The sequence below is a fragment of the Aethalodelphis obliquidens genome, unplaced genomic scaffold, assembly GCF_003676395.1.
Source record: "Aethalodelphis obliquidens isolate GAN/ISIS:26980383/991018 unplaced genomic scaffold, ASM367639v1 scaffold56, whole genome shotgun sequence".
NCBI lineage: Eukaryota > Metazoa > Chordata > Mammalia > Artiodactyla > Delphinidae > Aethalodelphis > Aethalodelphis obliquidens.
In genome coordinates this window covers 9090947-9112722 of record NW_020838000.1, presented here as the reverse complement: position 1 = coordinate 9112722, position 21776 = coordinate 9090947, and the positions used below count along the sequence as shown (strand labels likewise).

The 21776-nt window shown below is 39.7% G+C and overlaps 1 protein-coding gene across 6 annotated transcripts in view; it reads right to left on the bottom strand.

Moving 5' to 3' along the window:
* TBC1D5 (TBC1 domain family member 5) overlaps positions 1–21776 on the bottom strand; it is a 540677-nt gene that overhangs the window by 66697 nt on the left and 452204 nt on the right. For all 6 annotated transcript variants that reach the window (XM_027086554.1, XM_027086556.1, XM_027086555.1 and 3 more), the window contains one exon: positions 4541–4788. In XM_027086554.1, the coding sequence (XP_026942355.1) occupies positions 4541–4788 (248 nt within the window). The remainder of the gene's footprint in view (positions 1–4540; positions 4789–21776) is intronic.

The following is a 21776-nucleotide window of genomic DNA, read 5'->3' as shown; positions in this document are numbered from 1 at the left end:
TATGACATGAGAGGGGACTTTTGTTCTAAACAACAGTGCCACTCAGTGGCTGAACAATGGAGTGAACTGATAAACAGCATGAATGGAAGGTGGGCAAAAAGGAAAATGGAGTTTGGGAAGAGGCAATGATAGTACTGCAGGCAAAGAGATACTGCATTGCCATGGTAACTGTACCTGGGAGGTCAGTTAGGGTCTGGGCAGGAACAGAAACCTGAGCATCGCTTCCTGTAACTACATCGCCTGGATTTCATAAGAAAAAATAATTAGATATCATAAAGAGGAAAAGAAAATCAACTTTTCTTTCATATTTAATGCTGGAATACTTTTACTTATCAACCTAATTACTAAAAGTACAGTGAAACAGAAAATACAACACAATCTTAGAAAAATATAAAATATTTTTTAAAGAAACTGATTTTTAAAAAGTGTTTCCTAAAAAGCTTTTGTGCCTGTTTTTCTTAAGGAAAAAAAACAAGTTTCTATTAGTCTAAAGTATAGGAAACTTTAGCCATCAGAAGACTTGGCCGAGCAGATTTCATTATGCTATAAATAACAGCATGATTTTATATTTTCTTATTTTTTTAAAAAAATTCTTTATCCAAAAGTAAGTTATATGCCTTTATTAAGAAGTCAACATTCTTCTGAAATTGATTTCCTCCTGCAACAGACAAAATTTATTTTTAACTAAACTTGAAACCAATTTCTTCAGTGATAAGATAAAGACCTAAACAAGTTCTAATTTCATATTAAGTATTGAAAAGATTTCATAAGTTACCACATGCACTTATAAATGTCAACATGTAAAAATAAATCTGTGAACTGCATACCCTTTAAACTTGATATACTTATTATAGGCGAGATTTCATTTACAAATTGGACCTGCAGTAAATGCTTAAAATAAAGAAGTGTTCAAATTCAAAAAACAGAGGAAAAGCGGGGGGAAGGGAGTACATTTAAAAAATGCAGGAAAGAAAGGAAAAGGAAGTACTGAGAAGCATTCGAGGTACACGGCCACTGAGAAGGAAGATTTTTTTGGTTCTTTGATTTCCTTCCTGGATGACAAAGTTCAACATGAAGCACAGTTGCTGTCGACAGAATCATCCCCTGGATAGATCAGCATCTGAAGCGCCATGCTATTTTGAGATTAATGAGCTGAAAAACAAGCCTTCTTAAAAGGCACCATATTTTCTATGTACGATAATGTATGATTAACAGATTTGCTTTCCCTGTAGCTTTTACACAATAGTAAAAAAAAAAAAAAATCAATTTTTGAATTATATAACAACCCTCAGTGCCTTGACCACTTGCTACCATTATGATTTACAGCACAGCCAGCTCACCTGGAAATTATTGGGTTGTAATTAGACCATTCCTATCAATTAACGGTACATGCATTTATATTCTCCTATAGCTGAAATAAAATCTATAAATAGGTACATATGCCAAACAAGTGATAAACAACTTTTCGTGGAACTTCTCAGGTCCTGAATTTTCATAATATAGTTAACTCTCTATTCACTGGTGAATGGTGTGCCTCGTTTTCTGTACATCTGAAAATTTTCAATTCTATGCTTGCTACCCATTTCACTCTGCTGCTTCTGGATCACCTATTAATGTATATTTAGAGACTGAGACTAATTTTAATATTGGATGTCACAAGGAAAATGATGGAGGATCACCTGTGCTCCCTCCCTCCTTCAGGACCCCGGCCCCAACAGAGATGCCAACAGCAGAAGGCATTTCAAGTGACACCTACATGAATGTTGGCTTCTCCGTAGAACTCTTCCCCTATACAAGCACAGGTAATCGGGAGTTAACTAACCTATGAAAGCCATAAGGATATCCAGCTGCGTAAACAACCACTTTTCAAAACAACTTTAAAATTTTCCAGCAGAGTACACTAAAAAGGGCACCAAGTAGATGACTCTGTTCTGAGATGGTCAGAAGCCCTATTCCAACACATGCCTTCCGAAAGGGTAAACACTGTGCTCACTCATTCCCGGGCCCGGTGACACACCTGCAGATTTGTCAGTGTCGTAGCACAGCAGGACACTTGTGGGAAACACCAGCATAAGCAACCGATGTTGGTATCTTTTTTTTTTACATCTTTACTGGAGTATAATTGCTTTACAATGGTGTGTTAGTTTCTGCTTTATAACAAAGTGAATCAGTTATACATACACATATGTTCCCATATCTCTTCCCTCTTGCGTCTCCCTCCCTCCCACCCTCCCTATCCCACCCCTCTAGGTGGTCACAAAGCACAGAGCTGATCGCCCTGTGCCATGCGGCTGCTTCCCACTAGCTATCTATTTTACGTTTGGTAGTGTATATATGTCCATGCATGCTGGTATCTTTTACCAAAGGAACCGCAGATTTTTGGAGCTGGGAGGCTCCCCAGGGATCAGCCCAAACCTCTTATTTCCGGGTGAGGAAAAGGGTCTGAAAGCTTCAGGATTCTGCCCCTGGTTCACCGGAGAGTGAATGAAGGAAGGGGATCAACCTACCCTCGCTTCTACCGGTATAAACCTTTCTCCTTCCTTTTACTCCATTTTATTCAAAACTTCATGCAGGGAGAGGCATTAGCAGGACGATATACCTTTAATATGAAGGTAGACAAGCTTTTTGTAGGTTGACACGACAAGAACAAACCAGAAATAAAAAGGAGAGTTGCCAAACAAGACCACTTTTGTTCAGCGCAGGGATCAGTTACAAAATGCCCCAGTGATGCTCATGTTCCAAATACTTTGCTTAAGTGCTCTGTTGTTTCCTTGTAACTGGAGACTTCGTTTTCATCAATTGTTCCATCCTCATGCACTTCCTTTCTCACTTACTGTGATATTAATACTTGACATTTCCTTAGAGACACAACTTTATATTTCTATAGTCATTTGGCTTGGTTCCTCAGAAAATTTAACGGCATTAAGAGATTCTCTGACTCATTTGCTGCCATCAGTTAGAACTACTACTGACTACAGCTTGTTATCAAAGCAATATTGAAATCATATTTGTTTAGAACAGTAAAACAGTACAATTAAGAAATATATAAAATAACATTCATTTCCATCCTGGAAGTGGGCATGTCTCCTGGCATTAAAATACATTTACAATATGTTAATGATCTGAAGTCTCCTATTCTTTAAATCATGTGTGATAGCTCTACATTAAAAAGAGAAGAATGTAATTTTAAAAGAGACATTCATATGTAAGGTAAATGGAATATTCTAATAGAAATTTAAATACTAAATATATAAAGTCTAATTCTTCATATAGGCAATGATAGATAATATGATGAAACTAATAGAAGAACACACACTTATTATTGAAAAACTCATTATTTTCTATCATTGGAGAAGAGTCCATTTAACTTAAGTTCTGACCAGTTTAAATGCCAATAATTTAATTTTTAAACTAATTTTGGATGCAATCTTCTTAAACAGAGTATATGGAACATGGTTTAAGGTCTTCTTACAGATTCAATATTACTATTGTTATTGTCAACACCTGTTACTGAACTTAGCTATGATCCAGGGACACCTTTAAGACACAGATGAGGCAGGGGTCAGGAGGGTATTTGCTCTGACACTAACTGGCCACAGACACTATGCTTTGTGAGGCCTTAGGATTGATTTTTGTAGATTTTCTGCCATCGTGTTACTATTTCTTGCTTCCGTAGTATAGACAGCAGAGTCCCATCACTAAAAATAAATGTGGCTGTTTCTAATCGGCTATGAGTAGGGGTACTTAATTCATATGTCTTTGGAAATAAGTAGAAAATAAGAGAAAAAGGTTATGAGTAAGAACCTGAAGGGCTCCCTTATGAACAAAACACTGGAGGCAGGTGAAGCGCTGGAAAGGCCCTGAAATGGAAAGGAGCGTACCTGAGTCCCAGCAGCAGGAGAGCCGCTGACGGCACTCCCAGCAGCAGTGCACACTCGTCAACTGAGTGATCCGGCTCTCACGTTCTCTGGTTCTCTCAGTGCAGGGACTCAGACACTAGCTCTGCTGCCTGAGATATTCTGTTTGGCCTCTTCCCCGGTTTGGGCTCTAGTTTGTATTCCTTGGAGGTAAAGCAGGTGGAACAGGGACTGCAAGCCTGGTGACCCGCTTCCTCCAAACCAACTGCACGGACAAATGCTGTGACTAGCAGAGCCCAGGGTACCAGACCTTCCCACCTCAGATGCTCTTCTAGCCAGAAGCATCACTATACAAAGCTAGCAGAGATCTCGGTCAACTGACGTCAAGTTCCGTGCTGTGACAGTTCACGCCATACTCTGTGGGTATCACCAGGACGCAAATGCAAGTATACTAAGGTACAGATGTTAAAACAAGTACTTTAACAAATTACCTCATAAAACGTTCTTAAGAACAATATAGTATCTGATATTGCCATTTAAAAAGGACCTACTATAACAGATTTTAAAAAATTAAGTCTTGCACTAATTTCTCTTTCTAGGACGGTGATTCCTCATAGACAGGTGAGGAAATCCCAGGCTACCTTGGGAGTGTTTCCTCTAGATTAACCAGTATTTTCCCTTACCTTTGTTCAGCTGCACTGGCATGCTTTCCGATTTCATCAGCCTCTGCTGCTGCTGCAGAGGATGCTTGGGGGCCTCTGCTAGGGTCCTGGTGGGAACCACAGCCGGGGAGGAGGTACCGCCACTGCTTCCCGGTACTGGGCCATCCGCACCGCCCGGGGCCGCTGCCGGAGAAATCAACTTTCTTCCAAAATTCATCAGGCTAGTAGAGACCTTATTTATATTCAGGGGAGCACCTTTGGCACTAGTCCTGTAAAAAAACAAATTAGGTGGAGAGACATTGTTTAAATTAGAGGACAACTCTATTTCACATGCTCTGTTGATATAAAAACATACCTTACCTGCTTTGGAAAAGGTCTAGATCAGCTACATGAAGTGAGGCGTGATAATTTCAAAGTGACCACAGAATAAGAAAACAACAAGATTCTTAAAGATGTGGCTTATGGAAAATAGTCTTTTTACTTTCCATTCATTCATTCATTCAACAAACAGGGCCCATTATAGCCAACACTGCAACTGTCCAAAACAGACATAGTTTCCCTCCTGGAGATTCTAGAAAATACATTCATCACATAATCACATAAACAGATGTATGACTAAAACCTGTGGTGAGGACTCTGAAGGAGAGGTACAGGGCTGGGCGAGTCTGGGGTAACCCACAGAAGGGGGCACCTGGGAAGCCAGGCTGAGAATAGATTTCCCACAAACTCTGGCCTGTGGGAACAAGGCCATATTTAATCTGACTTTGAAAAATAAATGTGTCTGAGAGCCATGAAGTCAGTTCACAGAAGTACATCAAGGGCTCTGGTCCACGAGAATTGAGTCCACCCTCACCCCACAGTACCGCCCCCGCGTTCCGTATCCTCCTTCCCCACGTCCCTGCTTTACTTTTCCTGATGGCGCTCTGCATCATCTGACATACTACATATTTTACTTATTTGGCTATGATCTGTCCACCTCCCCCAACCCCCACTGGAATAAAAGTTTCATGGAGACAGGACTTCGGTCTCTCTGCCATGTTGCCAGTCGCCTAAAACATAACTGGTGTTCTAGAAATATGTGTTAAAAGGCAGCTGCGTCTACCTGTGGTCTAAGCTTTTATACCTATTCCCATGGAGGAAGCGTCCCTTGCTCCTGGCCACGGCCCGCCTTCCCACGTGCGGGGAGATCCCATCTGCTCTGACCTTTGGAGACTGTTGCTCCTGGATCTTGCTCTCCTGCATCACCATTTCCCCCTTTCTACCGTATCTTTCCCATGAGCACACAACCGTGGTGTGTGTGTGTGTGTGTGTGCACGCAAGCGTGTCTCCCAACTTCTCCTTTGAACCCTCATTCCTTCCTGGTTACCATCCTACTTCTTTCCCTCCTCACAACACGTCTTTTCAGAAGTGTCTTAATGTGCTACTTGTGCTTCTCCAGTCCTGGCCCACTAAGGTCTGGCTGTGGCGTCCTTGCCATCGCTCTGAAACCACCCCTGGAGGTCACCAATGACTCCGCAGAGCAAAGGTCCATCCTTACTTCGCGCCACGTCTCAGCAGCAGTCAACTCCCCTCCACTCCCCGCTCCCTCTCAGACAGGTCCTCTCTCGGACACCAGGGTTTGCCAGCACCTGTGCTCTGTCTGGCAGATAGAGGACACCAAGTCAACATTGGCTAAAATGAATGATTACTTCCCAAATGATTCATCATCTTGAAGTATCTCAGGGCTATTACGTGAAAGACCAGTTATGATTATAAATTATTTTAGTTGTAGGAGGCTGACCATGTCAATATCAAAGTTTGCATTTTTACTGCCCAATCATTAATAGAAGCTTGTTTTCTCGCATTTAGCTTCTTTTTCATAAAAGTAGGAAACTGAAAATCAAGTTTGAGGGACCCACTTGTTATGATTTTAGTTACCTTGAATTTTGCCATCATTTTGTCCTCTCAGATCTACCTGGCAGCACTTACATGGTAATTCTCCTACTTTTTATATGACAGCTGTATCCTTGCCGTTACTAGATAGGGCGCTAAAACAGAACTGATCCAGAGTTCTGTAATAAAAAGCAAAGAACAGTATGCTTCTTCCTTCCATAAAGTCTTTAATGGTCCTAGCTAATATTATGGGCTAGGTATGGGAAACATATTGCTTCAGAGATTGGACAAATCAAATTTAAAACCTGGAATTTGCTTTATAAAAGAAACGAGCTATTCATTTATAATGCATGAAATGTGAAAAAAAATCCTTTTTCAAATGGTTCGTTTTGCATCATTTCATCTTTAAAGAACAAAGTTATTTAATGTTCTTTGAAAAATTATTGAAAATAATGTTTCCTAATGGAGATGAGGATATATAGTGATGATGCACCACTTATTTCCAATGTTTTATTTATTTATTTTTTTTTTTGCGGTACGCGGGCCTCTCAGCACTGTGGCCTCTCCCGTTGCGGAGCACAGGCTCCGGACGCGCAAGCTCAGCAGCCATGGCTCACGGGCCCAGCCGCTCCGCGGCATGTGGGATCTTCCCGGACCGGGGCACGAACCCGTGTCCGCTGCATTGGCAGGCGGACTCTCAACCACTGCGCCACCAGGGAAGCCCTATTTCCAATTATTATACGCTTCCTAAGGAAGTAGAGACCTCTCAATGTATAGACACTACAGCTTGGCAACAGAGAAGGCGCTCAATACATGTTTATTGAGAAAAAGAATGAATGACATGTAAAGAACTCATAAATTCTGGATTCAGAAGGCGCTCACCTCTGGCACTGCAGTGCACTCAGCAGCCTGAGTGCATCCCCCTTTCTCGCGAGTCATAGTGGAAAGAAGAGTTATTAGGATACTGAAGTTCCACTGCATTTTAGTTTCGCTTGTATGCAAGTCAAGATCCATAATTCACGGATATGAAGAAGTTATAATGTTGTTACCCTTTTTTTTATAAACAAAAATGTACTAGTCAAATTCCCATATTGCCAGTTCTAAAATTCATATGTTGATAAAAGTACTAAGAAACTGCTAGATCATTATCAAGAGACTATGGTTATGGCATCTTCATTACTCCTACAAACCATGAAAAACACACAGATCAAGCTCATGCCGAACCATTTTTCATCTGAATAGCTCTTAAAAGAGGATGAGCGCTGTTTTCCTTTTTTGAACGTTTTCTGTTTTCAACCAATTTCCCCCTCATCCACTACCCACGCTTCCAGAAGAATAAGAAGAATTTTGAAAACAACTATTGAAGGTGACTATTTTCAGGTAGAAACGATTATAACCCATGTACTTCTAGAGCAAGCATGCTAAGCATGCTGCCCGCTGTTTGTGTTTCAGGCATGACAACTTTTATGACAAAGTTAGCTAAGAGAGATCTTAAATATTAGCAGCAGTGGTCTTCGCAAGACATACTAAACATTCTGCAACAATTATTATTGGCTGTCAAGTCACGTGTGCTAAATTAATGAAAATTAATGCAGTTGTCAAGAGATCTGATGGACAGTGAGGACCGGACTGGATTGGATTAAAGATGGCGGCAATGGGGCTTCCCTGGTGGCGCAGTGGTTGGGAGTCCGCCTGCCGATGCAGGGGACGCGGGTTCGTGCCCCGATCCGGGAAGATCCCACATGCCGAGGAGCGGCTGGGCCCGTAAGCCATGGCCGCTGAGCCTGCGCGTCCGGAGCCTGTGCTCCGCAACGGGAGAGGCCACAACAGTGAGAGGTCCGCGTACCACAAAAAAACACACAAAACAAAACAAAACAAAAAAAGATGGCGACAATGTGTAAATAGTGTTAAAAGAAATGCTAAGAGGGCTTTGGAGTTAACAAGACACTGAACACCAAATCTAATGAGCAACTGGCTCTGTGTAATCAAAGTCTTTTGTTACTGTCGTCTACACTACATACTATTATTAAAAACAGTACCACCTAGGAGGGATTGTTTGGAAACTGTGCCAAGAACTTTCTTTTAGCACAGCCTCTTCAGTGGGTTAAATTAGCAGCAACAGAGGCATCTTCCTGAAGATCCATGAATCCTTCGAAATACCTGTACCAGAACCCAACCTGGCTTCATTGTTGGGCCCTTTTTGTACAGTTTCTGAAATTCTGAAAGTGGGTGACTCTTGCTGCCTCTTCTACCCTCTTCCTACCAACTTGATCTCTTGCAGCCTGGCTTTCTAACTCACACTCTGTTTACTGAAGGAGCTTCTAGGGTCTCCAATGCCTTCTTAATTCCCAGGATCATGAGCTGCTCTCATTCAACTTCGAAAACCTTTCTAAAGCTTTTAAAAAAAAAAAAGTATCGCCTCTGTAAAAACTCTCCACAACCTTCTTTCCTTTCCTGGTAACCAAATCTTTTCACCACCCTGATTTATTTCCTTCTTACCTACAGATTTCTTTCAAGTTTGATATTAAGTATCTAATATTTGTTTATTTCACTCCTCTTGCAATAAAATGTTGTTAGATGCTTGTTTATATTTTTGTCAAATAATGAGTTTTCAACTCATTTTTAATTATTTTATCTATATTCCCAAAGGTTGAATGCTTGGTTCATTCATTCATTCACTTATTCATTTTCTCTTTTTCCCAATAAAAGCATGTAAAGCTGCACATTTGCATCTGATTAAAGCAATAGCATCGGGACTTCCCCGATGATAGTGGTTAAGACTCCTCGCTCCCAGTGCAGGGGGCCCCTGCACGATCCCACATGCATGCCGCAACTAAGAGGTCGCATGCCACAACTAAGGAGCCGCTGAGCCACAAATAAGGAGCCTGTGAGCTGCAACTAAGGAGCCCACCTGCCGCAACTAAGACGCAGCACAACCAAGTAAATAAATAAAATGAATAAATATTAAAAAAAAATAAAGCAATTGCATCAAAGATTTTCCCCCACGTTTTCAAATAGTCTGTTGATCCAATTGTTATTTAGATACATTTAAAATTTTAGACAGTTGGGTTTGTCTTAAGTATATTACTCATTTTGTTTTATTAAATAAAAATAGAAATATCAGAAGAATGGAAGTGGGGAAATATTCTGATTTTTCAAAAGGAGTGTGGAAACCAAACTGTAAAATAGACTGGTTTATACAAATATTTTTACTAATTACTTGGAAATGGTTGTGTTTATTACAAGTAGCCAGTCTGGTTCACTAAAAATAAGTCATTCTAAGACAACTTTATTTCTTATCTGAAGTGTTGACCTCTGTTGGATTTTATCAAGGTGCAGTGGATATAATGGAGGATAATACACACTTAGTTTATAGCTGAACAACTGTTACCTCACGTGTACTGCTGAATGTTCTAGCACCCCTCTGGTGACATGTGTCTCAGACTTGGTTCACAGACCTCCTCACCAGTCTTTTTCTTAAGGTCATAATCTTCTGTCACTGAATTCTGTAACTTGGAAGAGTTATTTAGCCTGTTGTCTGGACCTTAGTTTCCTTATCTTTAAACCATGGGGGATGAGTTATATGATATTTTGTGTCCCTTTGAGATAGAAGATCCTATAGTTTTAAGACTTGAAGAAAGAGAACATGGACTTACGAATTTTAGACCAAAAGCTGCAGAGGCACCCAATACATCAGATAAAATAATCAAAATTTAAAATACTCTCAACAGGGTAGCATGAGAAATAAATGAAACACATAAAATTTAATGAAGATAAATAAAAGTTTATACACTTAGGTTAAAACTTTTGACAACTGCTCATTACAGATAGAATAGGGAGGCATGGATTAACATGAGTTCATATTAAAAAACAAAAAGTCAAGCTCCCAAAAATGAGTGTTTTGGTCTGGTCTACAAGGCTAATCTGAGCCCATAATGATGTTGCAGGAGAAAAATAAGATTCTTGGGGTACATTAATTCTAGATGAGTGAACTTCTGGGTTTCCAGGCAAGTGTGTAAAATGCTTGGAAGTCTTTACACTGTCCTAACAACAAGTAAAAAGCTGAACAAACTGAAAAAAAAATCAACATTTTTTTTCTTAGATCCATAAGAGAAGTGAGGTCAAAGGGCAAACTGCTGTCACCCAGATTGGAGAGAGTGACGGGTGAATACAGAGGATCATGACCTACCAGAGCAGAAACCCACAAGAACCAGTGCTGGGGTAGGGAAATTGGAACTGTGGCTGAATTGCTAGAAGCTCAGGGTGGACAAACTTGAGAGTTAAAATCTCCCAGGGGACCCAGTCAGGAGGGTGGAGGGGCAGCCCAAACTTCAGCGAGTTTTCCCTCCTGGAGCTCTACCAGGTTCTCATGGTAAATATGGGAGAAAAATTGTGCTTCTGGCAGGGGTAGAGGAAAAGGAACCATTTGAAATACACCAGAGCATCTTGTTCTTCTTAAATGGTCTGCCCTCAGGAGAAATATTTAACCAGAGTCCAACCTACAGGGATTTTTGCCGAGCCTCACTGACCTGGGGGAAGGCAAGTACCCAACCCCAGCCCCCTCTAGCTGTCCTGTTCCACCTGATGTTGGTGGGGGCTGCAGCTGAGAGGCATGTGTCAAGTTCACAGTCTGGAAGCCCAGGCTCACTAAAAGATTGAGACCTAATCATAGGACCATAGAACGCTTCCTTTCCTCCACACTTTATCACCACATTAGTAAAGGCCTATTTCTGGTGTTCCTTTTACCCAGTACAACATGTCCAACTATAAAAAAAAAAAAAAAAAATTAAAAGATGTACTAAAAAAGCAAAAAGCATACTTTGAAGAGAGAGAGTGACCAAGCTTCAGAACCAGACTCAGATACAGCAGGGATGTTGGAATTATCAGACTGGAAATTTTAAATCACTATGATTAAAATGCTAAAGACTCTAAGGAATAAAGTATACAGCATGCAAGAACAGATAGGAAATATAAGCAGAGGGGAGGAAATTCTAAGAAAAAAAAAAAAAGAAATGACAGAGATCAAAAATACTGTAACATAAATGAAGTATGTCTTTGATGGGCTTATTGACGGACATGGCTAAGGAAAGAATCTCTGAGGTTGAGGATATTTCAATAGAAACTCCCCAAGCAAAAAAAGACAGAAAAAGCAGAGCAGAATATCCAAGAATTGTGGGACAACCCTAAAAGATGTAACATTCAAATAATGGGAACACCAGAAGAAGAAAGAGAGAAAAGAACAGAAGAAATATTTGAAACAATGACTGAGAATTTCCCCCAAATTAATGTCAGTCAACAAACCAAAGATCCAGGAAGTTCAGAGAACACTAGGCAAGAAAAATGCCAAAAAAAACCCTATGCTTAGTCATATCATTTTTAAACTATGGAAAATCACAGGAAAAAAAAAATCCTGAAATAAGCCCGAGGAAAAAAAACAGCTTACCTATAGAGGAGCAAAAATAAGAACGACATTCTAATTATCCTCAGAAACCACGTATGCAAGAAGAGAGTGCAGTGAATATGTAAAGTGTTGAGAGAAAAAACCACCAACCTAGAATTCTGTACCCTGTGAAATTATCCCTCAAAAGTAAATATGGTATCTATATATAGTAAGTATATATTAACCTCTTATAGGAAACACGTTTTCCTTTAATAGTAAATACGATATGTAGCTAGAAATACTAGCTGACTGTCTACACTGCAGGAGGTAACTAACTGTACAATCATGGCAGACTGTTTTGGTGATGCATTAATTTCTGGCAGAACTGAATTTTGTGTCTATAAAATGGAGTGGAACAGTAGGGAGGTATGAAAATTACGATGGAAGAGAAATGGCTAAAAAAGCAGGGGAGCAAGTCCTCCAGCACTGTGAGAGCTGCCATGAGGGAAAGCAGCGCTTCTTCGCGTGGCTTTAAAAAATAAGTTTACAAAAGTTACAGACAGTAACAGAAGACAGTTAAAAGGTTACGACACAGGAAATCCTTTCTAGTGATTTCACAGGCTCAATTTAAAATAGTAAGAGCTCCGTTTCTGGAACTGTGTAAGTAGAGATTAGAAAATCATTTTCAGACACACAGGCTCCCTGGCCCTGGCATGGGTGAGAGGCAGGGTTCAGTGAAAGCCCCTTCTGACTCTGACAGCTTGTGATCAGCTGAGCCAAATGGCTTCTACCATCATATTCACCATCCTGCTAAGATTACAGGACCAAAAAGAGGCCTGAATGATAGTGTGGGCCCTTGAGGGATGCTGACCAAACCCATCTCAAACTCAGGGGCCTACCTGTCTGCCCTGCCTCCTTATTTCCACCCTCAGTTTCTATTCTGTTCTTTTCACCTCTCCTTCCTCCTCTATGTTCATCTTCCCTCTGAGGCCTTTTTTCTCTATTCTTTTCCTTCTCCTTCCATCAAAATCTCCTTTTCTTTCTATCATATTCTCACCTCATCCTACCTATACTTTTTTCCATCATAAAAACATATAACTTACTTTAAAATTATCTTCTTAAGTGCAAGCAGTAGCTGGAAAAAGTAAATATAAATATGAGACTTTGGCTTTTGGATAGAAAAAATATTCTCTTGGCACCTCTGTAATTTTCTAGTCTGTCATTATTGATGTACCCTGAATGGATTATGATTCATATTTACCTCTTTCAGAATGCTTATTATATACATCTATCTTTTATTTGGAAATTTAAAACATTTGCCATGGTTGCAAAATAATACTTTTCCAAATGATTCTAACATTTGAGCTAACGTTCATGATGTATTTCTACTCACAAATTCTCTAAGCTGAAGGTCTCAATTCTATAAAATGAATTGGTTTCCAACTTTCTTAATTCTTTACCTTTAAGGTTGAGTGTATCGAATTTGCTTCAATGCAAGACATCTATATGTAATTCTAATTTGTTTGCCATATTGTGAGGTTTTATTATCTTAGAAAATGAACTCTCTCCATATCTCAAGAAACTCAAGATTTTATAGGCCTTTATAAAAACTATGTGATAAAAGTTAGTTTGCTATTATTTATTCCTTAGGAATCTGCTTTTCAAGTGAAACATGTTTCCTTTCATCTAGGAAGACCATGGTTATTTTGCATGTGGCATGTAAATCTTTGTGACTGTTATGTGAAGCAAAAGGAGTGCTTGTTAGGGATAGAAAAGCTAGCCCTCATGAGAGGGTGGATATAAGCTAGACTGTAGGGCTCACCTAATTGGGTCCGAACAGAATTTGTAATATTTGTTTAATATAACAACTAATTAGCAATTACACATTAATCGTGGTTGTATAAAATCATGAGATAAACTCCCAAGACATATCTCTAGGAATAAATTTTGAGGTTTCTATTTCTAGAGTGGTGGTTTTCAACTAATTTATTTTCTGACCCAGTATCTGAGAGGGATACAAATCTCTCCCGTTAACCGTGGCTCACGGGAGTCTCTGGCCTACGGAAATACATCAGAATGGAAGAGGATAAAGTTCTGAGATGCCCACCTGGTGGGGAGTTTTGCCCTCTTCACCTCTCTACCTTCGCTTTGAGAATCACTATATATCTTCACAATTAAAAAAAAAATCACAAGCAGCTGTACTTAACATGTATCAAGAATCAACTGTTAAGGGTTTTAAGGAAGGAGGTATGGGAGCCAATAAAGATAAAGAAATGTGTGAGTGCACATAAAAGTCCAAGGAAACAGTCACATTAAAACAAGTACAGCCATGGAAGGGAACAGGTTAGATGCAGAAAAAAAGAGGAATTTATTTTCTCTCAATTGAAAAAAAAATATACAAGACTTCTGCACTAAAAACTATAAAACACTACTGAGAGAATGTGAAGAAGACTAATTGAATGAAGAGACAGTCCATGTTCATGGATTAGATAATTCAATAATATTAAGGTATCAGCTCTTTCCAAATTGATCTATAGATTCAGTGTAATTCCAACCAAAATCCCAATAATTTTTATAGAAGTTGACCTGTAGATTCTAAAATTGATAAGGAAATGCAAAGAACTCAGAATAGCCAAAATAATAAAAAAAAGAATAAAGTTGGAGGATTCAGGCTATTTAAAATCAAGGCTTGCTATAAAGCTACATAATTCAGTTAGTGTGGTACTAGAGAAAGGATAGAAGGTCCAGAAATTGGCTTATATCTATATAGTCAATTGATTTTCAACCAAGGATCCAATTTAATTCAATGGGGAAAGGAAAGACTTTTAAACAAGTGGTACTGAACTGCTGGATACCTTTATGGAAAAAGATGGACTTTAATTTTTACCTCACTCCACACACAGACATTAACTTGGCGTGGACCACAGATTTAATACAAATGTTAGAACCACAGAGCTTTTAGAAGAATACAGAATACCTTTGAGACTGTACAGTAAAGGGCTAACTCAGCGGGCCTGGACTGTCCCAATCCTGCACATTCCAATGTTGTTTAGGACTGGACCTCGAGGGACAACTGGGAGATAACCTCCTCTAGCCCTTGGAATATCCAACCTGATAAAAGTGTCTTTGTAGACCTGGGGCCTTGAGCCACACCAAAGTTTATGCTAACAATCAGATTTATGGTAAAAGTCTGTTTTTGTTCAACCTGGGCCCCTGCCACACTATATCAGTCTGACCTCTGGAGGGAACTGGAGATGGAGTAGCTAATGTTAGTCACATGGCTGCTTCATGACTACATGACTGACCTCTAATAACAAACCTTGGGGTCACCAAGTCCTGGGTGAGCTTCCCTGGTTGGCAACACTTCACATGTGTTGCCCTACATGGTTCCCAGGAGATTTAAGCAGTCCACTGGGAGTGGACACCTGGAAAGTTGTACCTGGTTTCTCTTAAGACTCTGAGTGAAAAATGTTGCCTGCCATATCAGTAAATAGAGGATGCTCCAGCCATCAAGCCATCACATTGTAGCCTCCCCAATGGTGAGCCCTGAGGAAACTCAGGATGGAAACCGAATGCCCACCATCTAGCAGTCAACTGCTGCAGCCAGCCTGATGGTGCACCCTGAGGAGACCCTGGATGAGAAAGCACAGGATGCTGGCCCCAGGTAGCTGAAGTGCATATCAAAGCAATGATTTCAGTGAGCCCAGACTCTTGCATCTTCCCATACACAGAAAAGCGCTCCATTCTTTAATGTGAGATGTCTGGTTTTCTTTAATTAACAGTAAACTTTTGATGTTCCGACCACCTGGTATTTGTTGCAAAACTACTGTATATCCTGGCTCCCCCCTTGCCTCTTCAGAGCAGTCCCTCAGAGTGATCTGAGAGTCCTGTCTCCCTGGCTTGAAGACCTCAGAAAGTTCGCCGAATAAAACATAACCCTCACCTTCTAGGTTGTGCATTTTTTCAGTCTACAACACCAACCTTTTTCCCTTCCTGATTTTAATCTATCATCTTTTGCCACAGTATACTATAAACATGAGTCTATCAGCTTTTCTGAGTTTTGTGAGTCCTTCTAGTGAAACTTCGAAGCCGAGCGTGGTCTTAAGGACCCTCAACAATGGAAACTAAGGTGAGTCTTAGATAGGAGATTTCTTCAATAGGAAAATAAAATGCACTAGCCACAGAAGAAAAAAACTGGTAAAAGAAACTTCACTGAAATAATAATTTTCTGCTCATCAAAAGATATCACTAAGAAAATGAACAGGCAAGCCATACACTGGGGGAGGATAATATTTGCAGTACATTTATCTGACAAAGACTTCTATCCAGAATATATAAAGTATTCTTACAAATCAAGAATAAAAAGACAAACAACCCATTAAACACAGGCAAACAACCTGGACAGTTCACAAAAGAAGATATACAAATCATCAATATTCTATGAAAAGATGACCAGGAAAATGCAAATTAAAACACAATGAGATAGCATTTTCACACCAACTAGAATAGATAAAATCAGAAAGACTGACAGTAGCGAATGTTGGCAAAGATGAAGAGCAGTTAGAACCCCCATATATTCCTGATGAGAGTGGAAAAAGGTATAATTACTTTGTAAAACAGTTTGTAGTTTCTTATAAAGTTAAACATAGATCTATCCATTAGGACAATTTAATTTCTAAGTGTTTACCCAAGGGAAAGATAAACACCAAAACCAAAAACAACAAACAAAAACATCAAAACACCTGTACAAGAATGCTCTTAGCAGTCTTGTTCATAACACCCCAAATCTGGAAATAACCCAGTATCTATCAACAAGAGAACAGATAAACAACTTGTGATACATTGTATAGTGGAATACAACTCAACAATCTAAAGGAAGAAACTACTGATACATGCAAGAACACGCATGAATTGCAAAAACGTTATTCTGAATGAAGAAAGCTAGACAAAAATGAGTGCATACTGTGTGGCTCTATTTATGGGAAGCTCAAGAAAAGGCAAAACTAATATAAGGTAATAGAAATCAGACAGTGGTTGCCTTGGGATGAAGGGTTGGAATTGACTGGAAAGGGACACCAGGGAATTCTCGGGTGAAAGAAATGTTCACTCCAGATATATTGTTTTAGATGGTGCTTACAGGGGTATACACAGCTGTCAAAACTCATCAGACTGAACACTTAAGATCTGTGTTTTGTGTACAAATTACACTTAAATTTTTTAAAACAGGAGAAAGAGTTATTTACTCTGCCCTAAACAGGAGATAGTTTTACCAATTTACCTTAATTGGTTAGGAATTAACAACTCTCTTTGATACAAGAGAAAGAGCATTTCAGACATAGAATTGTTTATAGCATAAACTCTTATTTGAGCACAAAAATATCACAAAATTACATTTATATAGAAATCAGTGTCCTTTAAAATTCTGATTAGCCAATTAACTACTAAGGGACTATAACAATGGACTTCTTGGCTTTATGACTTGGGAAATATCATTAGCATATTATTTCTTTACCATATTTTAGCAATAAAATACTTCTGAGTAAATACAATAAAGCCTAATTTAAAAATCTTGTGGACCATATAAAATGGAAATTGGCCAGAAGAATTTTATAATGCCTTTTAGGGATTCAAAACAGTATTTATTTATTCAGTCATTAAACTAAATACTCACTGAATACTAGAAACAGTGCCAGGTACTGTGCTAGGCCCTGGCAATATGAAGATTCTAGGATTCGGTCCCTGACATCCATATGGTTCCTCTATAAATGAGGCTAGAAAGCATTCAATCATTTCACCAGTATTTGAATGTGTTCTCTGTGCCAGGTACTGAGGAAACAGCAATGACAGAGGCAGATGTGGTCCCTGTTCTCACAAAGCTCAAATTCTAGCATAAGATGACAACTGGTAGAAGAATTCCTGAGCCTCCTGGGATCACGCACTTTCTAGGACATTCTTGTTAGGCCAGGTCCTGAGAAGAACGCTCCTAAGCTGAGGCAGATCCTGATCCCAAGGAGAGATGGAAAATTATTGGCCATCAGGCATTCTTGGGGTGAAAATGGACTGGACGCCATCACTACTTCGTCACTGGAGCCCAGCTGAGGAATGTGGAAAACATCTTCAAAGCCCAGCGAACACTCTTATTAGAATCATCTTTCCCTGGCTTCCTGCTGGATCCCATGCAGGGATCCTGACAAGGGGCCATTTGTAGAGGCCTGCCAGAGGCCTGTACCTGCCAGAATTCTAATTCTGGAATCTTTCATTATTGGTATCAGTTAAGTTGTTTAAGCTCTGACACAAGGCAGAGGAAAGCTGGGAATATTAGCACATAGAATGCTATTGCTGATCTGGTGAGTGGGCAGATCAGGAACTGAGCTTGGTTTCTTCCATCTCTACCAAGGTCTCATTTAATCAAGCGAAATATCTAACTTTGGTGATGTGAAATTGCTTAAGCAAGTTAAAAGACCTATAGTTGTGGAGTCTGTAAAAAGGCACCACTAGGGGCTTCCCTGGTGGCGCAGTGGTTGAGAGTCCGCCTGCCGAGGCAGGGGACACGGGTTCTTCGTGCCCCGGTCCGGGAAGATGCCACATGCCGCGGAGCAGCTGGGCCCGTGAGCCATGGCCGTTGAGCCTGCGCGTCCGGAGCCTGTGCTCCGCAACGGGAGAGGCCACAACAGTGAGAGGCCCACATACCGCAAAAAAAAAAAAGGTGCCACTAGATAAAGTGACATGTGGCCTTGAGTCACTGCTGACAGCTCAGGCGTGATTATTTCATCACCTCTGCAGAGCACATAAAAACTACACATTCTGAGAAATTGTGTTGGGTCATTTTCAAAACAGAAAATCCATGAATGTTCTGGAATAAAGAAGGTATGAGATTTTACTCTTATTATAAGAGGTTGCAGTATTTAAAAACTATTAAATTCTGTTCCATGACTTCTCAGTTGGGCATTTCAGTGGTCATAGATTCCTGAGTAAATTAGATGGGTCTTTCTGAAGACCAGTCACAATTTACATGTGCTTTTTTTTTTAAAAAAATATGTATAGCAGCAATTTATGGTTATTTTAGGACAAAACTGGAGCAGGATTTGAGTGTTAAATTATTGTTCTGAGCTCAAAAATTGACTGAATAACAAAATGTCAATTCCCATTTTTAAAGAGAAATTTGCAAGTAAGTAAAATCAGAGCACAGTGAATATTACCCACACACGTAATGGAAAATCTACCACTAAAATACCTAGGCACTTGCATTTAAAGACTTAATTATAGCAATCCATGGTAAAGCAGAGAAGAGAAATCAGGCTTCTTGATTTCTAGAGATATTCTTATCTCAAAATCACATGTCATCTTTGCATCCTCATCCCTCATTTGGATAAGCAACACAAATAGAAGTCCATTGCCCTAGACGTAGCAAGTATTAGCTCCCTGCTTTCCAGGTGTCTGCCTGCCTCTTGCCTGTCCTCTGCTAACTGATCCCTGCTCGGGGTTCCCCCATGAGGATATAAATTCCCTCTAGACCATCCCCACTACCTGTCTTGCTGCTCAATGACAGTCCCAATGCATTAACTCTTTAATAGCCTCTATACAGCTAAGAAAGTAGTTGCAAGGCTAATTATGGCTGAAGGGTCCAGCTTGGTAAAGGCATCTTAGGCATTAAATAGCTAAAGGGGGACTTTCCCAAGGATTTTGCAGCTACAATAGTTTCTGATCGTGGATAAAGTAGTGGCAGGATAAACAAACCTCTGGGGAATAATGTGGTAGTTATAAGGGCTACATACAGAATTAGGAGTACTATTTGGCAAGATTACCAGGCTTGTCTCAACTTATACTCCCTGTATTGGTGACTAAGGATATCCGTGCACCTTCACTGGTGCTAGCTTGCCCATTCATTCATTCAAAACCACTTTATTGAGGTATAACGGACATATAACGGCTGTACCCATTTAAAGTGTACAACTTGATAAGTTTGGAGATAAGTATACATCTGTGAAACTATCACCACAATCTATGCCATAAACCTAACTATCACCCCCAAAAGTTTCCTCCCACCTTCTTTATCACTACTATTTTTATTTATTTTATTTTTTGTGATAAGAACACTTAAGGTCTACTCGCTTAGCAAATTTTAAGTACACAACATAGTATTATTAACTACGGGCCTAGGCCGTACAGTAGATCGTGATGATCTACTCACCTCCGCCTTGTTTATTTTTAATTTACTAATTTGAAGGGTGAAAAACAGTGCTTTATAGGTGTTTTAATTAATTATGCATTTCTTTGATTAATTATGCATTTGAACAGCTTTTTAAAGGTTTATTTGCTGTTTGCAATCCTTCTTTCATTGAGTGCCTATTATATTCTAGGCACTATTTTAGGTGCTGAGGATAAGACAGTTAACAAGACAAACATGCAGAGTTTACATTTCAATGCAAGAAACAAACTATAAAAACAAACTGAAAAGCTGAATTAAAAATGAAAAATACCATTTCAGCTATTAAAAAAACCCACAAAAACAATAACAAAGCAAATTAAAGGGACAGAGTAGAGTGGTCCATTATTTTAGACAGAGCAGTCAAAGAGAGGTTCTCTGAAGGGACGATATTTGAACACAGACTGAGCAGTAAGTGTGCCATGTGGATTCTTGGGGAAGAACCCAGACACGGGGAAAAGCAAGCTCAGAGCTCCTGAAGTGGGAACTTGTTCGAGAGCTGGAGGAATGGTAAGCAGCCCGGTGTGGCTGGAGTCCAGTGAACAAGAGAGCAGGGTGGTGGGGTTGGAGAGACAGGATCATGTAGGGCCTGCCTTGCAGACCACTGAAAAGGCTTGGGATTTGACCCCAAATGTTTTGGGAAGCCACGGAAGGGCTCTGAGCAGAAGAGTGATATGATTGGACTTGCATAGGGAGATGGGTTAGGAGACCGTGGGGGTGAGAGGGGCAAGGCCCCGTGACTTGGTCCCACCACTGCAGAGAGAGGTGAGTGGCTTAGTTCAGGATACAGTTTGAATAGGAGTTGCTGATGCACCTGACGTGTGATGTCAGAGAAAAAGAAGAGTTAAAGGCAATTCTAAGGCTTGATCAACTGGGTCATGACATTCATTGTGATGCAGAAACACTGCGGGAACAACAGGTGTGTGGAGGTGGAATCAAGAGTTTAGTTTGGAACATGTGAGTCTGGAGTTCAAGGGAAGAGGTCAGACTGAAGATATAAGTGAAGGACCCTTTAGTCATAAATGGAACGTAAAGCCATGAACCTGGGCTGAGAACCTCTGGGCAGAGAGGAGTATGTCAGGAGGTGTGATGGCCCCTGAAACAGATCTTGTGTTTCTTACTGAACTGTGTAAGTTTCTATACATTAATGATATTATAGTTTGTCAGTCATTTATACTACAAATATTTTCCCAATTTTCTGTTTCCTTTTTGATTCAGTTTATTTTATTTTTGACATCTACTTAAAAACAGTTGTGTAGTAAAATCCACCAGTCCTTCCCTTTGTGATTTCTTCCATTACTTTTAAGGCTAAAAAGTCTAGTAACTAGAGGTCAGACAGACATTTGTGTTTTATTTCTATGTTTGCTTGTTTGAATGAACTTTGATTAACTCAGAGTTTATTCTGGTGTGTGTTAAGTTTATAAGTTGATACCTTTTCAAAAGATCTGTCAAGTTTCCCAGTACCATCTCTGAACTCTTTCTCTCCTCATTTGCTGGTCTGTGATGTCTTCACACACTACACTTTATTTGGTTCAGTTTCAATTTCAAGCTTTGAAATTGCAACAGTGATGATGAGAAATCTGCCTTGCATCCTTACAGTGTTACTTTGTATAAGAATCTCAATGTGCTTACAAGGAAATACATAAAACAGAACCAACATTTTTGAGAAGAAAAATGCTGGGACAGAAAGCTAAATGGAAGAAAGATAAAACATGAAGGGGAAAAAGGAAAGGGTACAGTCTATTTCCTTTTTGAAAAAAAAAAAAAGTAGATGTTGAAAAATGTAAAAATAGAATCAT